This window comes from Equus asinus, chromosome 17 (assembly GCF_041296235.1).
Source record: "Equus asinus isolate D_3611 breed Donkey chromosome 17, EquAss-T2T_v2, whole genome shotgun sequence".
NCBI lineage: Eukaryota > Metazoa > Chordata > Mammalia > Perissodactyla > Equidae > Equus > Equus asinus.
Genome location: NC_091806.1, coordinates 21,224,794 through 21,245,460, shown reverse-complemented (window position 1 = coordinate 21,245,460; position 20,667 = coordinate 21,224,794). Strand labels below are relative to the sequence as shown.

General features: G+C 40.1%; 1 protein-coding gene across 1 annotated transcript in view; it reads right to left on the bottom strand.

The window, feature by feature from the left end:
* LOC123284101 (ubiquitin carboxyl-terminal hydrolase 25-like) overlaps positions 1 to 4,092 on the bottom strand; it is an 83,820-nt gene extending 79,728 nt beyond the window's left edge. The window contains exon 1 of the mRNA XM_070487754.1: positions 3,915 to 4,092. Within this exon, the coding sequence (XP_070343855.1) occupies positions 3,915 to 3,959 (45 nt within the window). The 5' untranslated portion in view covers positions 3,960 to 4,092. The remainder of the gene's footprint in view (positions 1 to 3,914) is intronic.
* Between the last annotated feature and the right edge of the window lie 16,575 nt (positions 4,093 to 20,667).

Genomic DNA, 20,667 nt, shown 5'->3' with positions numbered 1-20,667 from the left:
TGGACTGTATACACAGAAAAGTAAAGAAAACTCACAGAATATTTATCAGATCTGATAAGAATTCATTAAGGCAGCTGCATACAATGTTAGTATACAAATCAAAATGAGGTGAGAAAGGGAAGGAATAGGTGGGAATAAGCAGCTGGCTCCCCATCTCTCTGCCCAAACGAAGGCATATGCTGATAACAAGATAACCAACTATTTAGTACTACGGAATGTCAGTTGTATATAATGTTTACAGCAATTTACAAAATGTTAACTGTCCCTTGAAAGGCTCTACTTTATTTCTATAACTTTAGATGATAACCTCAATTAGAAAATACTTCATTATTTTAACTAAGAAATTTACTCTGAATCCAGTTTGTATTATTTTTCAAGTTTTGTTTTAAACTCTTAATTTGGTTAATCTGTGATTGGTTAATCCTGCCCACCTAACCCCTCCCTCCCCCCCCCCCGTAATTAACTGAAAATTGTTGATCCATAAAATTCCTTCTGCTGCCATCCCCTACTATTTTTTTTTAAAGTCCCTGTCTGGAATAAATGCATGCTTAGCTCCACCGAACACGCAGATCTAAAAAAGTTGCTAATGTCTAATCACACTAACTTTAAGGCTTTAAAAGAAGATTCAGGGGCATTTAATGACTTGTCCAAGGTCACAGAAAGGTGATACAGATCCAACCATCTTTTCACTACACTGCCTAAATTCCAACAGTTGTCCACAGTCTTGAGCTTTCACTGTTTCTCAATAATCTTAAATCTGAGATTCAGTTAGGGAACTAAAATAACTACTGCACTTCTCATTCTTCTTAGAAAACATTCACACACTGCTTCACTCATCAAATATTTACTGAAACGTACTATGTGCAAGGAACCAGGGTGAAACAAAACAGGCAAAATACCTGCCCTTAGGAACTTTATATTTTATTCAACTCAGAAAGATACATTTAATGTAAATGGTATCCAGCTCACTTCACGCTATAAATTAATTTGGTCCCTGGGACGAAGCCATCTATTGCTGCCCTCAAGAATCCTCTTTGGGACCTGAATCTAGGTATCAAGTTTCTGAGATCTAAAGATCCTGCGCTTAGGTAAATATTAAGCTCAAAGGCTGAAGACATGTTCAAGACCAAAATTCTGACAGGATTTAACTGCAGCTAATCTCCCCCCAACTCCACCTCACTTGTATCCTTTAAACCTCAGAAAAGCAGCTCTCTGCAGTTTTATTACGTGTCACAACGCCCGGCCACGGCCAAACTTCAGCCATCACGCAAAGAACACATCAGAGGAAAAGACAGCCCCTCTCCTTACAAATATACTGTGACAAGCTACTTTGCAGGTGAAAAGGGATCTATGAAAGTTCTGTGGCACGCTTTTTTTAAATAAAGGATTATTATATTATTTTATGAAAGAGTCATCCTTCTGGAAGGAAAAAAAAAGAATCTTGAAAATATAGGGAAGCGTTCCTATCCCCAGAACACAGCTATTCACATGAAACTAATGTTGTACACATACATACACACACACAAGTATTTTGAGGAGAGCAGAAAATAGGCTCAATTTTGGTTATGCAATATGCACTAGTTACCTCATTTGACTGACAATTCATAAAGTTTCTAAGTGAAAACAGAGAGTTTCACTTTGGTTTCTTCTAAAGTTTGAAGTTTACTTCCTAGTTACTAGCTTAAGTCCACTTCCTAGTTACTAGCTTGGTGGATTTAAATCTACCAACTTATTTGAAGTAGATGGCTTAAAGTATTTATACCCATACAAATATTTTTTAAATAGTTCCAATATGAGTAAAAATATAATACTATGTTAATATGGAAAGCAAACAAATATATTGTTTCTTTTTAAAAAACACATGAATATCTTGATGGAAGTATAAAAATACATGCATTATACTGCTCCAAAAATATTTCCCCCCTCAGGCTGGCCCCATGGGATAGTGGTTAAGTTCCGGCTCCACTTCCTTCTGTGGCCAGGCGTTTGCAGGTTCCTATGTGGTCGGCGACCTAGCACCGGTGGTCAGGCACACTGTGGTGGCATCTCACATGACAGAGAAAGACTGGCACAGATGTTAGCTCAGCGACAATCTTCCTCAAGCAAAAGAAGGAAGAATGGCAACAGATGTTAGCTCGGGGCCAATCCTCCTCACCAAAAAAATTTCCCCAATACCAGTGAGACGATCTGACACACACACTGAAAACAGCAGCACAATGGTAATACTTTGGATTAACAACTACTGCCTTTGTGTAAGGAGGAGTTCATTAAACTTGATGGCCAAGACCACTTTCAGTAATTTGATTCTCGATCCTACAATTTTATGCCTAAACTTCTGAAGCAGGCAGATCTGCATTATCTGATTCTATGTTAAAGAAGTACTCTAGTCAAAACCAATTTAAAAAACTCACAAACTTCTTTCCACTGTTCACATTTAAGAGATGTGAAAAATATGAGCTACTTTTCCCACTTTGAAACAAATTGGCTGTGTGGAATAAATACTCAACACTGAAGACAACTATAAACAAAAATGATGCCAAATCTATTAAATATTGCTTAGTATACATATGACCACGAGATCCTGCTTTAAGTATTAACACTTTATCACATACTCAACATCAAAAACTAAAGTTTAAGGTATTCAAAGTAGAATAGAGGGGATTAGCAGATAAACTGTTCTAACTCCCAATATTAAATCCAAAATTATTTCCCTGTAAATAAACTGCAGCCTGCAATAATCTTCTAAATTTAACCAGTAACAGTTAACTAACACACAAGAGCTCCAAAATCAACTTTCCCAAAGTGCCTAAAATAACAATGCACTATCCTTGCTTTCCAAAATTCTTGAGCATCTTCAATTACCTCAAGTACTACCATAAAATTCTAAAAATAATCTCAAAGCAGAAAGTTAGCAGGCTGTGAGTATATACACAGTCCATTTTAGGACAGCAGACCCTATTCGAAAACCAAGCACAGGTAGGAGATAACTATGCCAAAACTACAACAGGGTGGGGCGTTCGCTACTCACCCTGATAAACCAACACAGCTTCGGGAGCTGCTCACAATAGACTCCAGTTACCCCCGTAACCCCAACACGACTAAAGCAATGTTATCCTTTTGCCCAAAATGCTTTTCACCCAAAAGACAAATAAGTCATAGCCAACTACTCTTCAGGATATGGTGCAAGCCATGATAGTGCACTTGACATCCTGAAAGCAAAATCCAGAACAAAATGAGCATTTCTCATTACTCACTATAAAAGATTTGAAGCTTCAAAAACAGATTTTTTTTTTTTTTAACTTAGGTGAGTGACCATTCGAATGAGTGGCTGAGTCAAGAGCAAAGGGTAAACGATGGAACAAGGTCAAACTCAGGGGACAAAAGATTCCTGGAGTAAACATGGCCAGAAAGGTTTCCCTTCTTAAGGACAGTTTCTATACTCAAGGGGGGGAAAACGGGAAAAAGAAACAGAAAGAGGAAAAGGAACCAACCGAACCCTCTACTTCCACAGAGAGTCACCTGGTAAACGGACCTGCCCCGCCAGGCAGGCAATTCGGTCCTGCTGGAGACCCTTTTGCAAAGAGCAGGCCCAGAAGGCTCCCACCTTCAAAACACAAACCGTGCTCATCAGGGATGACCAGTGGCTATTCTATTTTTTTAAAAAGGAAGGAGGAGGAGAAAGTTTAATTAAGCAGCCACATAGAGGAGTGTAGGAATGTAAGGTCGCTCCCAATAAAGACCCGGCACCGTCTGCTCCAGGAAAACAATCGGCCAGAAGGGAGCGGATGGAAGCCCGCTAAGTGCACCCCGCTTCCCACACGCAGCCCGCCCTGGGAACGACGCCCCAAAGGCGGCGGGGCGGGGGGCGCGGGGAGGAGGACCTGGCGGCGGGGCCGGGGCCGGGGCCGCCTCACCTTCTGCGCCGCGCTCTGCTGCAGCACGTTCTGCTCCACGGTCATGGCCCCCGCGGCGCCGGCGGCCGGCTTCTCGCGCCTCCGCCGGCCCTGGCTGCCGCGCTCCGCCGAGCTCCAATGCGCGGCGCGGACGGCCGGGCAGGACAGCGCCCCGCCAGCCAGGCGCGAAGACGATGGCGGCCGGCGTGCGCGGGCGCCGCGGGCGGGCGGCGAGGCGCCGACAGCGAGGGCCACGGCGGCGGCCCCACGACTCCGCGCGGCCCGCCTCAGAGCGGTTCGCTGGCCGCGGCCCGGGCCAGGAGCGGACGGACGGCGGACGCCGGCGGGGAGCGAGCAGGGCGGGCCGCGTCAGGCGCGCGCTCCTTCGCCGGCGGCTCGCGGGCCACTGCGGGGCAGGGAGAGGGGACGCAGGGAGCGGCCGGCCGGAACGGCGCTGTCCTCCTGCCGCCGCGACTCCTCCTCCCTCCCAACCGCCGGCTCGGCCCCCGCCGAGCCGCGCCGAGCCGTGCCGAGCCCCGCCCCGCCCCGTCCCGTCCCGCCGAGCCCCGCCCCGCCCCGCCGAGCCCCGCCGAGCCCCGCCGAACCCCGCCGAGCCCCGCCGAGCCCGCCCGCCGGCCGCCCTAACCCTACATTGTGACCCGCGGGGCGGGGAGGCGGGGCGGGGCCGCCTCGGAGCCCCGCCCCCCGCTCGCGGCTCCGCCCCCGCGCCGCGCGGGGCCCGGCGCTCCAGCGGTGGGGCGAGGGCGAGCCCCGTGGGTCCGGCCTCGGACCCCCCCCCTGCGGCAGGTTGCGCGACGCCTGCGCTTCACTCGGCGAAGCTCCAACCCGAGGCTGGAGGGCGGCTTCTTCCCCGTGCCCAGAGCTTGTGGGATCGCTGACTTTCCGAACTCCTCCGCGACAAAATGTTTCCCTTCAGGCCCAGTAGCTATGTGTAGTGGTGGATGTTAAGTAACCTTATCCTGGTAATCATTTCACAGTGTATACATATATCAAATCATTATGTCATACACCTAAAACTAATACAATGTTACATGTTAATTGGATCTCAGTAAAGAAAAATCAACTCTAAATGGATTAAAGACTTAAAGGTAAGACCTAAAACTGTAAACTACTGGAAGAAAACATTGGTAAATGTTTTCTAGTAAACTACTAGAAGAAAAGCTTCCAGACATTGGTCTGAGCAATATTTTTGGATATGACTCCAAAAGCCCAGACAACAAAAGTAAGAACAGGCAAATGGTATTACATCAAATTAGAAAAATGTCTGCACAGCAAAGGAAACAACAGAGTGAAGAGACAACCTATGGAACGGGAGAAAATATTTGCAAAGCAAACATCTAAAAAAGGCTTAATATCCCAAATATATAAAGAATTCAAATAACTCTAACACCTGTCATAATGGCTATTTTAAAAAAGATCAGATGTGACAAGTGTGGTTGAGGCTGTGGCGAAAAGAGAACCCTTGCATACTGTCAGTGGGAATGTAAATTTGTACTGCCATTATGGAGCTTCCTCAAAAACTGAAAATAAAACTACCATATGATCCAGAAACCCTACCTCTGTGTATACTGTCAAAGGAAATAAAACTAGTATCTGAAAGAGATATCTGCATTCTAATGTTCATTGCAACATTATTCGCAATAGCCAGGATACGGAAATAACCGAACTGCCCATCTATAGATGAATAGATAAAGAAAATGTAATTGATATTTATAGAATGGAATATTATTCAGCCTTAAAAAAGAGGAAATCTTGTCATTTGTAACAACAAGGATAAGTCTGGAGGAGGTTATGCTAAGTGAAATAAGCCAGTCACAGAAAGACAAGCATTGTATGATCTCATTTATGTATGGAATCTAAAAAAGTAGAATTCACAGAAGCAGAGAGTAGAATGATGGTTACCAGGGGCTGGGGGGAGGGAGAAATGGGGAGAGTTGGTCAACTTAGTTGGAGAAAGCATGCAAAGTTTCAGTTATGCAGGATAAGTAAGTTCTAGAGATCTAACTGCCAGCATGGTGTCTACAGTTAACAGTGCTGTATTCTATACTTGAAATTTGCTAAGAGAGTAGATCTTAAGTGTTCGACCACACGTATATGAGGTAGCAGATATGTTATTAGCTTTATTATTGTAATCATTTCACAATGTATATGCATATCAAAGCAACATGTTGTACACTTCAAATATATACAATTTCTACTTGTCAGTTATACTTCAAGAGAGCTAGGAAAAAATTCAATTCAATTCAATTAAAATTAAATAAAATAAAAATCTGTTCCTCAGTTGCACTGAGCACATTCCAACTGCTCAAAAGCCCCATGTAACTAGTGGCTACCAGATTGGATAGCACAGAGATAGAACACTTCCATCATCACAGAAAGTTATATCGAAAAGTGCTATCCTAAAATGCTCATGACGGTATCAAGAAATCCTCAGAGAAAAGCAGAAATGAGCTTGTGAGAATAGGATTTATCATTTCCAAGGTTTACTAGCTATGATGGAACCTCTGGTATAAATGAGTATATATCTAGCACGGTAGCCGGTACATGGTAATGCTCAATCAATATGCACTGAATTAATTAATAGCTGTTGTGTTAGAGCTTCTTGAGCTGTGATGATTAACAAACTTTCAATCTTTGCTGTTTCTGACCCTTTTGTTATTTACCTTCCCCAGATCACTTGAAAGAAATTAAGGAGACAGATAATACCTCTTAGGTTTCTATGACAGGAAAAAAATCTGGAATGAGATTACAAATATGAGTGCTTTGAAAAGTATTATGCTCTAAAATAGCAGGGCTTATAATGTGTTCCACAGATATTTAAAGGTGTTAATTTATTTTTAATAGATTAAAGATCCCGGTTAAGTTAGGAAACAAAGTCTATCTTAAACAACTGTAGGAGGTTAATTTTTTTGAGATGTAAACCAATGTCTTTTTCTCCAGACAGCTGGCTTTCCTCTTCCCACTCCTGCGATGCTCCAATTAAAGCCACTGTTCTTTTCTGTGTGCAGCGCCTTAGGGAGGGAAAGCAGAGAAAATAGCTGCCATCCCACGGTTGGCTTCCAAAAGTCTAAGTCCTTAGGTGAAAGACAGGACTGCAGACGGAGAAAAACTATTGGAGAAAAATATTAGTAGCAAAAGCAGTGCCTACCATCTTCCCTCCACCCACTCAAAAGAGATGGTTTTCTGGACTGGAGAAAGGAGAAGGGAATCACAAATTGATGAGAGTATAGACATTGTTGGTTTCTGGCAGGAGGGGCTCTGAGCCTCACTCTGGAGGTGCTTTCCCTGTAGATGAAATGTCTGTAAGTCCTGCATAGTATGTCTGTCTCTGCAGAGGAGTGCTGAGGCAGCCCCAGAGAGAGCTCTCTGTCCCAGAGCAGCAAAATGACATCAGCCACACTCAGCCTAGAAGGAGAAACGAGAGCATGGGACCCCAAAGGGCCAAGCAGACAGGAATAAAGATTGGTCTGCCTTGGCTGGAATATAAAGGGTTAGGCAGGATGAAGGACATGTGAGGACACTTTGCATGGGCAGATTTCTAATAGAGCAGATAGCCCTACCCTCGGGCAAAAGAGCTCGCAAGCAAAGCAGAGCCCCATGCTCAGTGTCATGGTACGGGAAAGGGCTTGGGAAGACATCACTTGCTGCAAACTGGAGCTAAGATATTTTGTAGCAGCAGGAGACAAGTGGTTTGCCCATTTTTCAGTATTGCATGGAGAATCGTGCTCAGGCAGGCAGAGCTGGACGCCCCATGGATGATGACCCTGGAGAGGGATCTGCTCTTGCTGCTGAGCCTGTTTGTAGGACTCTCATGGAAACGCCTTGCAGTTTGGGTGCTAGTTGCCTAAAGAAGAATCAGGACAGTCCTGGGAGCCCTGTTTCCTCAGAGCACCTTGGAACATACTCATAAAAATGCTTGCTCCATCAAACGATTTCCTCCTACCAACTAGCTTAAATCAAATTGTCAATGGAACACAGTCTTAAGTGGACTGGAGGCAAAAAGCAGAGAGAAGTGATTTGGAAACAGGGGTCAGTGACCAGCTCTGGGCCACATAGACCAGTATATCAGTGAAGTGCTTAGCAGTCAGAACGTGGCTCGGTACTTCTCAAATCCCATGCACGTCCGAGTAAATTAGCCTGGAATGAGGGTGGAATAGAAGAATAGGACAAAAAGGGAAAAAAAGAAGGAAATAGTAGAGAGATTCTAGAGAATGAGGTTCTAAGGAAATCTAAAACCATAAAGATTTTGACATATACCTGTGCTCTGATCAGTAGGCTGGAAAGTAAAACTAAAATTTTTTCATTAATTACATATTTAATATAAATAGGGGGAAAAAATCCATGCTCCAAGAAGTCATTATACAATAGAATGCTATTAAAATTAAAGCCATCATAGAAAATTATGTTTAAGAAAAATCTCATAATAACCTAGAAATAATGTTATATACAAAAATTTAGATGCATTATTTTCATGGCATGATCACAGTTATATAAAATTACTATATATAAATATATGAAGAATAAAAGAAAATATATTGGAAAATTAATGAGTTAACTCTCAAAAGGGCTAGTGTTTTAATCTTTCCACCCTTCTAAATGTTCCTAGTTTTCTATAATAATTAGACATTATTTTACAATATAAAAATGAACTTTATTTGAAACACTATCTGTACCCTTAACAGTTTTAGAACTGGGACATGAATTAAGCAATTAAAACTTAACTAGGCCTGACATGATTAAAGTTTAATTTTTGAATAATGATCCATTTACTATCCAGGTTATATAATGTTAACTACATTCAATTCATTCACTTTTTTATTTGGCCATTCATTTCTCACTTAGTCTTTCATTCAACTATTTATTTTTAAAGACTATTTCATGACAGATGTCAGCAAACTATAGTCCAAGAACCAAACACAGCACACCGTCTGGGTTTGAAGGGCTTGCTAGCCGAGAATGGTTTTTAAATTTTTATAGTTGGAAAAAAAATCAAAAGAAAAATAACATTTTGCGATACATGAAAATTATATTAAATTCAAATTGCCTCTCCAGGTCACAGTTTCCTCATCTCCAAAAGGAAGTAGTTAATCCAAAGTATTTTTTTTTTTTTAAGATTTTATTTTTTCCTTTTTCTCCCCAAAGCCCCCCGGTACATAGTTGTATATTCTTCGTTGTGGGTTCTTCTGGTTGTGGTATGTGGGACGCTGCCTCAGCGTGGTTTGATGAGCAGTGCCATGTCCGCGCCCAGGATTCGAACCAACGAAACACTGGGCCGCCTGCAGCGGAGCGCGCGAACTTAACCACTCGGCCACGGGGCCAGCCCCCTCCAAAGTATTTTTTTTATTTCCCTCTCTTGATCCCAGTTTCAGAGAGCATGAAGGCAGCATGTATAGACAATGTAGGTAGCTCTAAGCTGTGCTTCCTAAAATAGCGATGGCTCCCACAGCCATCTCAAGGGAAATAAAATACCATGCCATTAATTCTAAAGTCCACCCTTCAAATCATTTACCTAATGATCTGATACAATTGAAACATCCCTGGTTTGTTGCACCAAATAAATCAGATCACGAGCATCATTGAAGGTCCTTTCAGCCACAGTGCCCCAAACCTTGATGAGCCCATCTGGAACTGCTTTCTACCATCAGTTCGTGTACATTCATTTCAGAGCTTTAAATATCTAGAAACAGACCAGACCAATGATCTTCCAGGCAAACCCCAATTCTCAGACATTTGGAACAATGACTGAGAGCTTCCTAATGTCTGCAGCTGCCTAATCTATTCAGAAGAGGTTTTTTGTTGTATTTTAATGACTCAAATAGAAGCTTTAAGCAAAAGAGATTATAACAGTTTTTGTAGTTTCTTTCTCATTATATTATCTGTAATAGTATGTTGGGACAATGATAAAAGGAAATCTTAGTTGACAAAATTAACTGCTAAAAGGAATTTGATAGGATGTTGGTGGGTGCAAGTTAACACAATTACATTATTGGAGATATATGCGGAAAAATGCATTTAGGTCTAAATAATCAACCATATAGATCAGGTAGAAAACACTTCATGGTGGTCTTTAGCGAAAAAGTCATAGGTTTCAGGGACAGCAAGCTGAATATGTGCCATCTTTTAACGTTCCTTGAGCTATGCTAGAAGGGGGATATAATGTGGTCCCCACTGGGGCTAGCTTCAAGGGTGTGTGACCAGTGCAGTCACACAAGGCCTGCATGTGGAAGCTTAGAAAGGCCCCACACTTGGTTTAATGCCGTGCTGCTGCCCTCCTGAAATGCTTCATAGGGGTGGTCAAGGGGCCTTGCATTTTGATTTTGCACTGGGTCCCCCAGTTATGTAACTGGTCCTGGTCCCTAACCTCCTGAAACATATGTACTAAGACTGTATTAACAGGAGATCAATGTCTAGAATGTAGGAGTTTCTAAATGCATTTGCCTCACCTCCCAGCTAAACCCATTCTTATCCACCCTGATCTGTGCCCTAGGAGGTATATAGTTGGGTATAGTTGTGAGAGGGGGATAAAAATAAATACATATATATAGGTATGTATATATGTTTCAGCTATGTATATATATATAGTTGAAAAGATACCGAATACACAGTTTTGCATTTCTAATTCAGCATTATTTCACGAACATTTCTACATGTATTTTAAGTGTTCTTTGAGAAAGTGATTCTCTAATGAGTGTACAAAATTTTAATGATGGAGGAAGTACAATTTATTTAATCATAGCCTTACAGTTGTACACTTAAGATGTCTTAATAGTTTCCTTTTATGAATATGAATATCTTTATTTACACATATTTTCCTCTGGTTTATTTAAAATTCCTAGAAGCAAAATTACATAGTCAAATAGTATGAAATTTTTGAGACAATTAATACACATTGCCAAATCCAGAAAAGCTACTACCATTTGTGCTCCCATTGGTTGGGGGGCAACTTCACCAATAATATTTATAAATGATTATCAATTCATAAGTGAAAATGGCATTCTTGGTTTTAAATTGAATTTATTTGAACTATATTAAAGTTAAATATTTTTATATTTATATTGGTCACATGAGTTTCATTCTCTGAACTGTCTGCCCACATAATTTACCAATTTTTCTGTAAGGACAGTAGCATTTTCCGTTTTTTTTTTTTTTTTTTTTGAGGAAGATCAGCCCTGAGCTAACTACTGCCAATGCTCTTCTTTTTGCTGAGGAAGACTGGCCCTGAGCTAACATCCATGCCCACCTTCCTCTACTTTATATGTGGGACGCCTACCACAGCATGGCTTTTGCCAAGCCGTGCCATGTCCACAACTGGGATCCGAACCGGTGAACCCCGGGCCGCCAAGAAGCGGAACATGCGCGCTTAACTGCTGCGCCACTTGGCCGGTCCCAGCGTTTTCTTTTGTACAAGCTTTTATATAAGAATACTGATTTATCTGTCATATTTGTTTCAGTTTATCACTTTTAAGTAATAACTTTAGGTAATAGGATGTGTCAGATAATCCAAAATATAGTGATTTATTTACAATGGAAACACAATTCTTTGAACAAATGGAACAGGATAGAATTATTTTTAAACCACTCCTTTTTAAACTTCCTCGTTTGCTCAGTATCTTACTGACATTCTGAAAAAGCAGCATAAGGAAAACATTAAATGTCGTGAACGTGGCCCGTGAAGCAAGGAAATATTCATGCAACAGAACGTGTTGTTGGGGGATAATGTAGGTGGAGATCTCTCTGTTCGTGAGGCCCCTTCACCCGTGCACATCACTTACTCACAACAGACTGTCCTGATCTCTGGACCACCTTTCTCTTCACCTTGCACTTCGCCTTTCAGTAATGTTCACAAACTGTTAAACAGATTCAAAATACTTAACTCTGCTTACCAAAGCAGGGTCACAGAAGTGGTATTTAAATTTGTCTAATTCCCTACACCCTCTAACCCAAACTGCCAATCTTTTTTAATTGAGAGCTTCTTACGATGGCAGGGTGGGGCAGGGTCCTAAGTCAATGAAGGAAAGACTCACCCGGTTCCCACCTGCCCGTAATCCAGCGTCTTACTTTATGCATATTCCCATAGGGGATATTTGGAAGGTACTGTAAAATAAAAAAGAATGATACATCCCACAGGATAGTTAATCTAATTAATAAAATGGCCCACTGATCTAGTTTGAACAGTAAGAAAATCACATAAGCCTATGAAAAAAGCATAGTGAGAAAAGAAACTTTCTTTTTCTGGTCACTTGAAGAGGAATGATTATTTAATGCAGCACAATTGACTAAAAAAAATTCTGGTTGACATGGCATCTTTAATCACAAATAAGACCAAATCTTTTCTGAGGGGAGAGGTCAAGAGGGAAAGGGGGCTTGGACAAAGATGGCAGGGTTTTGCTTTTTCTAGATATCAGTCTCATGGTTTGCTAAATAGGATCAGTCAAGGGTTTGGCAATATATCTAACATTTGGCAGAAAATAGCAAGATCTAAATCACTTCAAATACATCTACAGCTCACTCATCTTTTCAGGGAAAACATCTATGTGTAATCCATTACCCACTACTTTGTCAGAGCAAAGAAAAGTTTACTTTATCAATAAGAAACGCTTGTTTAATTCTGAGAATTAAAAATCTTTTAAGCTGAATGTATAAACTGATATTCTGAGGTTAACGTAAAATTTCTTGCTTTTTCAATTTATGATGGAAAATACAAGAGCTCACAGGCAATAGTGCTTTTCTTCTAATTAATATTGATGGGTAATTGAGTATGAGTTATCATATAAGATGGAGCCCCAGTACTATGCAAAGAGTTCACAGAAATAATTTAATAACTTTCTAATACCAGGTAATTCAGACACTCCGTTAGTCTGATACAATATGAGGAAATCATAGTATAATGGTATTTAGCAGCTGGTTGTGACCTTAGCAATCATCTGGTGCAATTACTTCAAGGAGCAAATGCCAAAACGCTATGATCCAAATATGTTTAAGTGACTAGGTCATGGTTATACATCTAATTCGCAGCAAAGATTGAAATTGAACTTGGGGGCCTGCCCAGTGGCCGAGAGGTTACGTCCCTGCGCTCCACTTCAGCGGCCTGGGGTTTCACCAGTTTGGATCCTGGGTGCGGACTTGGCACTTCTCATCAGCCCGTGCTGAGGCGGCATCCCACATGCCACAACCAGAAGCACTCACAACTAGAATATACAGCTATGCACTGGGGGGCTTTGGAGAGAAGAAGGAAAAAAAAAAGAAATTGAACTTGAGTCTCCTAATAATGCATCCAATCTCTTCTCCATTGTACCTGCTGGCAATCCTCCAGAGACCAGAATAAGTCAAAATTTACCTATATGTTCAAGATCTATTTTCATGGAATAAGAAAGTCATTCTAATGTTAAGTGAAAGCATAATGGAACAAAAGTATGAACACATAAGTATAATCTCAACAAAAAAAGAAACGTAAAATGATAATAGTAATCATCTGTAGACGGGGGGATTACAGATATTTTTTACTCTCATCTTTTTAATTCTCTATTTTCTGTAATTTATAAACATAAAATAATAATTAGACACAGTGTCTAATTATTATTATATATTAGAACATAGGATTATACTATTATATATTAAAGAAAAGATACTATATAATATTGTGTAAGATATATATTGTATAAAAAGATACATATTATTATAAGATATATAATACATATAATTTATTGTAATATACTTATATTCTTTTCCTTTTTAGAGTTTTAGTGCCTTGCCCAAGTTTATTTAGATTAGGGAACCAATTCCAGAATACAAGAGAACTATTTGAGAAAGCACATCTTTAAGATTCTATTTCTCTAGGCCCATTCTAGATATCAAAATCTATATCAGCCGGAGTTATTCAGAGAAAAATTGCATATACATTTAGTACAAGAATATACGTGTGTGTGTATACATTTGTGCATGCATACATTTGTGCATGTATTTAAAGTAGAAATTAAATGATACTACATGTATATATACGCATATATGTATGTAGGTATGCATATGTATATTTACATGTGCAGAGAGAGGCACACACAAAGAGATTCATTTTCTGAATTATTCTTTTATTTTTACATTACAGGAAACTTATATCAGTGTTTCCCAAAACGTTCTCTGTTTCACACAAGTCCATTAAGATGACCCTCATTTAAAGAGCTGGGTGGAAAAACCAGTTCTGGAAACACTGCATACTCTATTCTAACTAAATGATTCACAATTTACACTAGCATATTAACAGTTTTAGACAGGCTGCAGTAAAGAAAACAACTAGGTTTGTTTAAGACAGCATTTCTCTAACTTATTTGACCACAACACTGTTAGGAGGTACATGGTACATTTCATAGAACAGACTTGGGAAACCTCAAATCTCTTTAAAATTCCGGATCACCCACTCATGAGAAGGTCAATAATTTAAAGCTCTTAACTGAGCACTGCTTACAATATTTTTATGATACGCTTACAAAGTGAGCAGTAAGGTTGAAATGTATAAATAATGAGACCTTATCTAAAAAGTTCCCATTTTTAACCTGTGAGTATGGAGTGAATTAGGCAATGAGAAAGTGATTTCTATGAGTTATTACTGCAAGTTTTTACCCATTGATTTTAATGTTCAAGAGAATTAATTTTAATTTTGCTTCTGCCCCCAGGCTTTCTTACAGAAGATCAATAATATTATAATTAAGAACATAATTGAAGTAAGGCCAGAGCCATGTCACTTTCTTTTTCTTGGTCTGGACTCTAGTGCTTAAAACGGGATTTGTTCAATCATTTAATTTTCACACATAGGCCATCTTTACGCTTTTTGCTCAATCAACTTTGGAAATCCTTTCAAATAACTTGAAACATAACTTGAATATGTATATCTTCTCCATTTCTCTTCCTTCTAAAAACTCATCCCATATTTAAACTGTTTCCACTCAAATATTTCCTTTTACCTCAACTGCATGTTTCTTGGCTTCTTAGTGCCTCAGTTTTTTCATCTTTTCACCTATAAAATAGAAAGATGAATGGCACCTATCATCAGATTTACATACAAATTAAATAAGATACTACGTGATACATGCTGAGCAAAGTGCCCGACACAGAATACATTCTCATTGAGTGTGGGGTGTTAATCTAAAGTAGGATGTAATTTTTTTCTCTCCCTCAGTTATTGGCAGCACTTTCTTCTCTCAGTTATGCATCATGAAAATTATAGTGTCATCTTTGCTTTCTCTTTTACCTTTCTCTTCTCCACTCTACAAACTACATACACACATTAATATAACCTTCACCTTCATCATTCCCACTACACACACACACACACACACACCCACAAAACATGCATCTTATGCAATCCATTTAGAAGTCGTTTAGTTCTTCCTTTGAAATCACTGTTAACTCTATTTAATTCCCGTTCCTATTCTCACTACTGTATCAGGGCTCATTCCCTCACAGATGAACTAGTATAACATTTAGGAGTACTTGGTCTCGCTTTCTTCCCCAACCTATCCTGTAAACAATATACCTACATACTCTAAAATATTATGTTGACCCAGTTCTCAGCTCAGACGTTATCACTAACTCACTATTTATTACTAGACAAAATCTAAACTCCAAAGATCATTCCGTGGCCGGTATCTTCTCCTTAAGCATCTTTGCCGCAAGCAGTTTGGCCACAAACAGTTTTGCTGCACAATTAATTGGCTGTGAAGGCCATTTTGCTTTAAAAGGTAAAATAACTGGTTGATTGACAATTTTGGTTTCATTAGGTTCTGAATGGTTTTCATTTGGTTACAAATGTGCATCCTAATAGTTGGATGAAACTGATATCTCTCTTAAATGAAGGAAGACATTTTAGTGAAAAAAAGAAAATCGTGCAATGCCAAAGGAGGAGAGGAATCCACAAGCAAAAAACTAGAAAGTATAACACTATGAAGGAAAGATTGGAAGAGAAAGTGCTTAGGTAACAATACGCAAAATAAAACCAGTTCTTTGTGCAGTGTTGCCATGCGTCTACACACATTTCAATATTCAAACATTTCTATTCAAATATTTTGTATTTTCATTTTCTGGAGTCTTTTTAATTTTGGTATTAATTTTTCATGTTTCATTGTGTCCTTTTTGTGTCTCTCTTTTTATTTTTCGTGATTTTATCTTTTATGGCAAAATTGCCTTGTGGCCAATTAGTTGTGCAGGGAAAATGTTTGCAGCGAAACTGCTTAGAGCAGAAATACCTAGAACCACCCCAGGCAATCCATAGAGGGACCACAAATTCTATTCCCCAAATAAAGTCTCCACTCCACCTTTCGTTTAGGTTTTACTGCTGGCATGAAATAATCAGATCGTCTTCTCTCTCTTTCAAAATGGGACTGAGAGATCTTAAAGACCCAGCTCAAACCATTTTTCATTATAAGTCCTTCCTGAATACTTTTGTTCTGATGTAAACTTTTTACAATCTTCTGAATCTCTGGGAATTCCTCAAAATGACTTATTTAATGACTTTCATGTTTTGGAGGAGAAGTCTATTCTATTTTGAATATATATAATGAATCTCCGTATGTTTTGGCAAGAGTGTGCAGAGAAGACAGGTCCACATCCAGAGGTAGTGTCTGTTCCAGTAAGAAGAAAGCACTGTCCCTTCCATGATGGAAGTGATCCAATGTAATCAATCTGCCACCAGTTAGCTGGCTGAGCTACGCAGGAAATAGTGCCATATTGGTGACTTGGATTTGATACCTGCTGCTGGAGAATAGGGTACTCAGCAATGGCTGTAACTACTCACCATGGTAGGTGGAAGTCTATGCTACTGAGCCCATGCATAACCTCTATCCAAGCCACCATGGCTACTTTGTTCATGACCCCGTTAGACAGTGAAAAGAGTCAAGAAAGAGACTGACCGGTATCCCTAAAACAGGTCATCCTACCCACTTGCTTCCTAAGCTTATCCTTTACTGAGGTCACTCAATGGTGAACATTCACATGCGATACAAATCTTAACAGTTTTTACTCAATCTGAAGGTCTATCCACATGCCACATTCCTCTTCCTTGCAAGAAATTGGCTTACATAATTGTAGGAGCTAGGTAGGCAAGTGTGAAATCTGTAGGGCAGGCTATCAGGAAGGCCAGGCTGGAACTGCGAGCAGGGACTGATGCTGCTATCCACAGGTGGAATTTCTTCATCGAGGAAGCCTCAATCTACTTTTAATGTTGACCAACTGATTGAATCAGGCCCACCCGCTTTAGCTAACATAACCATCCTTACTTAACTTCAACTTATTATGAACTTTAATCACTTCTACAAAATACCTTCATAGCAACACCTAGAATAGTATTTATATTTGATTGAATAATGGGGGACTTTAGCCTAGCCAAGTTGATGCATCAAAACACCATCATGATGGAGTTGACATGTCCTGAGGTAGGAAGATTGAAGGAGGAATTGAATATAAAGAAGGTTCAGAGATTCATTCTAGACATGCTGAGTTTGAGATGCCTGTTAGCAACCTAGGTGAACATATCTAGCAGTAACTGGATACACATGTCTTGATTTGAAGGAGTTGAAGAAGTACATTTGAGAACCATCAGCTATTTAAAACCATGAGACTGGATGAGATCACTGAGGGAGTGAGCTCTGGGGTACTTTAGTGCTTACAGGTTTGAGACATGAATGATGAACCAGGAGGAAAAACCAGTTGGAGCAAATGCAAGGAAATGCAGCATCCTGGAATGTAGGAGAAGAATGTGTTTCAAGAAGGAAGGAATACTTAGCTGTATCAAAAACTGCAGATTGTTCAGATAAAATGAATGAAATTTAAACATTGAATTAAAAAATGTAAATGCTATTTGGTGATCTTGCAAGAGCTAATAATAAAGGATGTGATAGGAGTAGTCCTAATGGACTCATGATAGAGAGTCTCCTCAGGGATATGAATGTAGGGCATTGGCAGTAAGCTGGGATGGGGAAGGTTGAGATCTGGGACTTCGCTTCCCCTAATGGTCAAGTAGAGGGAGGGATAACCTTATCAGAAACATGTGGAGCTTGGGGACTCCTTTAGAACTCCAACGGAAGCATGGAGGCCAGAAAAAGCCCAGGCGAATTGTGATGATATCCTTTAAAGTGCTAAATAACCCATATGCATTTCTAATAGGGAAATAACATTCACTTGAAATTGTTTTAATAATTATTCAATAGAACTATTAGTTTTGATAATTCCATTATCTATCTTAAAACAATTGAGTAATTCTTGGGTACTGCTATACCATACATCAATTATCAAGAATATTGTAGAATGCCTCTGAAATAATTTTCTTTTTTATTAAAAAAAACTTATAACTTCATGGCAGAAACTCTATATTTATTCACAAATGAAAATAGTTCTGTGACCTTTGTTATCACCTAGCTTAATACAATGTTTCAAAATAACAAACCCATCCAGAGCCTGGAGCACAGAATTGAAGAGGAGTACAAGAGGAAGGCAAATTGTGTATGCGTGTGTGTGTGTGTGTGTGTGTCTGTGCTCACGCTCTCTGTGCATTTGTTTTTTCTTCTTTAGAATCAGGAGTTAATTCAAGCACCGATGATTTAAACTATGAAAGGTCTTGAAAGAATTGGAAAAAAAATAAGACGTCCTGAATTTTCTCTAAGGCATTAGACCTTAATGACTTATAAGAATTCAATGTTTTTTCATTTTTTTGAAAGTAAACTTCTTGCAAAATGAAATTGCCTATTTAACACACTTAAGAAAAGCAAACAAACCTTAGATGGTCCCAGAAAACTTTTAATGAACCAAAAGGGTGATATATATTCTACTTCGACCAGTGTGAGGTTATCAACCAAGCCAGTGAGAGATAACTATCTATGTTTCCTAATGGATACCTGGGTCCGCTTCCTCCCTGCCTGCGATGATACAGAGGGAAACGTGTCTGAAGCACAGCAATGCCATCACAGTCTCCAAAGACTGATTCTTGGAAGATGAGAACTGGTTTAAAGATTAGTAGGGTTAATGACCATAGAGTAGGAAATCTGTTGCTTCCTGGCTCTCTCAGTCATTTGCACATGGGGACATTTGCACCCTACCAGGCATAAACACACAAATACATTAATGCACCTGTCGATATTCCATACTTAGCCTGTAAGTTAGTGTCATCAACTGTCAAGGTGATGTCCTTTCACTCCTCTGGTCCAGTTCGAATCCCATGGTTAGTCATTGTCTTCACCCCCTTGCATGCACTGTCAACCCCTTTGCCCCTTTCATTTCACCATAAATTCTTGGCAAAGCCACAACCTAAATTAATCCATGCCTGCTCCCCACTGCATCCATGCAGCTGAGTGAGGCTGTGGAAATGAGGCTGGTGAAGCACTTCACCCACAGACTGGCATCACTTTAACTTAATGACAGTGATCCTCAGCAGGAGACTTGACTTTGCCAGGTAATTACACTATTTTCCCTAGTCGAGTCATTCTCTCACTCTTGTATTTAATACATTCTCCTCTCTCTTCTCTCAACCTCATTCTCAGCTGATGACCTTGCTTCCCACTTGACTGGGAAAAATGGAATCCATCAGAACAACACTTCCACATACTCCCACCACTACATATACACACCTACCAGCATCCGGACTTCCACAGTCTATCCTCCCATTCAACGCCACAGATGAACCATCCGTGCTCTTATCTAAAGTTGATGCCTCCACTATGTACAAGCTCCCTCTCACTCACTCGAGGACAGCTCTCCAGAAATTCTCCTGCTTTATCATCACGTTTTCACAATCTATTGGATTGTTCCCATCCACATACAAACGTGCTGCAATTTCTTCTGTCATAAGTTTTTCTGTACCTCACAAGATACTGCACAATTTTATAGCAACACTTCATGAAGCGTTGAAAGAACAATCTGTGACATTTGAAGGGAAATGTCTATACTTGCTTTTCCAGTTATTACTCTCCATTCTCTCTTAAGTCGTGTTATTGCAGCTTTCATGCCACCAATGCGCTGAAACTGCTGATTCTAGGTCTCTGGTGAATTGATCGACCGCACTTGCCGCATTCACTTCCTCTTATTTGATGTACACTCTTCACTGGCTTCTAGAACACCAGACAAGACTCTTCTGGAGTTTTCCTCATCTTTCACTGGTTTCTAATTCTCAGTCTCTTATTTTGTTCTTCCTCTTGTCCTCATCTTCTTGATTTTTGAGTGCCTCAGGGTTTAGTCTTTGGTCTTCTCGTCTCTATCTATATTGCCTTTCTTGATGACCTTGGCATAAAATCCTTGGGGTCATTCTTTTTGTGTGTGTATGAGGAAGATTGGCCCTGAACTAACAGCTGCTGCCAATCATCTTCTTTTTGCTTGAGGAAGATTGTCACTGAGCTAACATCTGTACGCATCTTCCTCTATTTTGTATGTGAGATGCCAACACAGAGTGACTTGACAAATTGTGTTAGGTCTACACCCGGGATCCGAAACTGCAAACCCCAGGCTGCCTAAGTGGAGAGTGTGAACTTAACCACTATGCCACCAGGCCAGCCTGCTTGGGGTCATTCTTGATGCCTCAGTTTACCTTCATTGGAAATCTGTTGGCTTCACTTTTTAAATATAAGCAGAATCTGACCACTCCTTACTCTTCCACTTGTAGCTATCATTGTTGGAGCCATCATGTCTTACCTGCATTATTGTCACAGACTCCTAATTTGCTACTCTACTTATATATTTGTCCCTAGAACCTATTCTAAACACAGCAGCCCAGGGAATC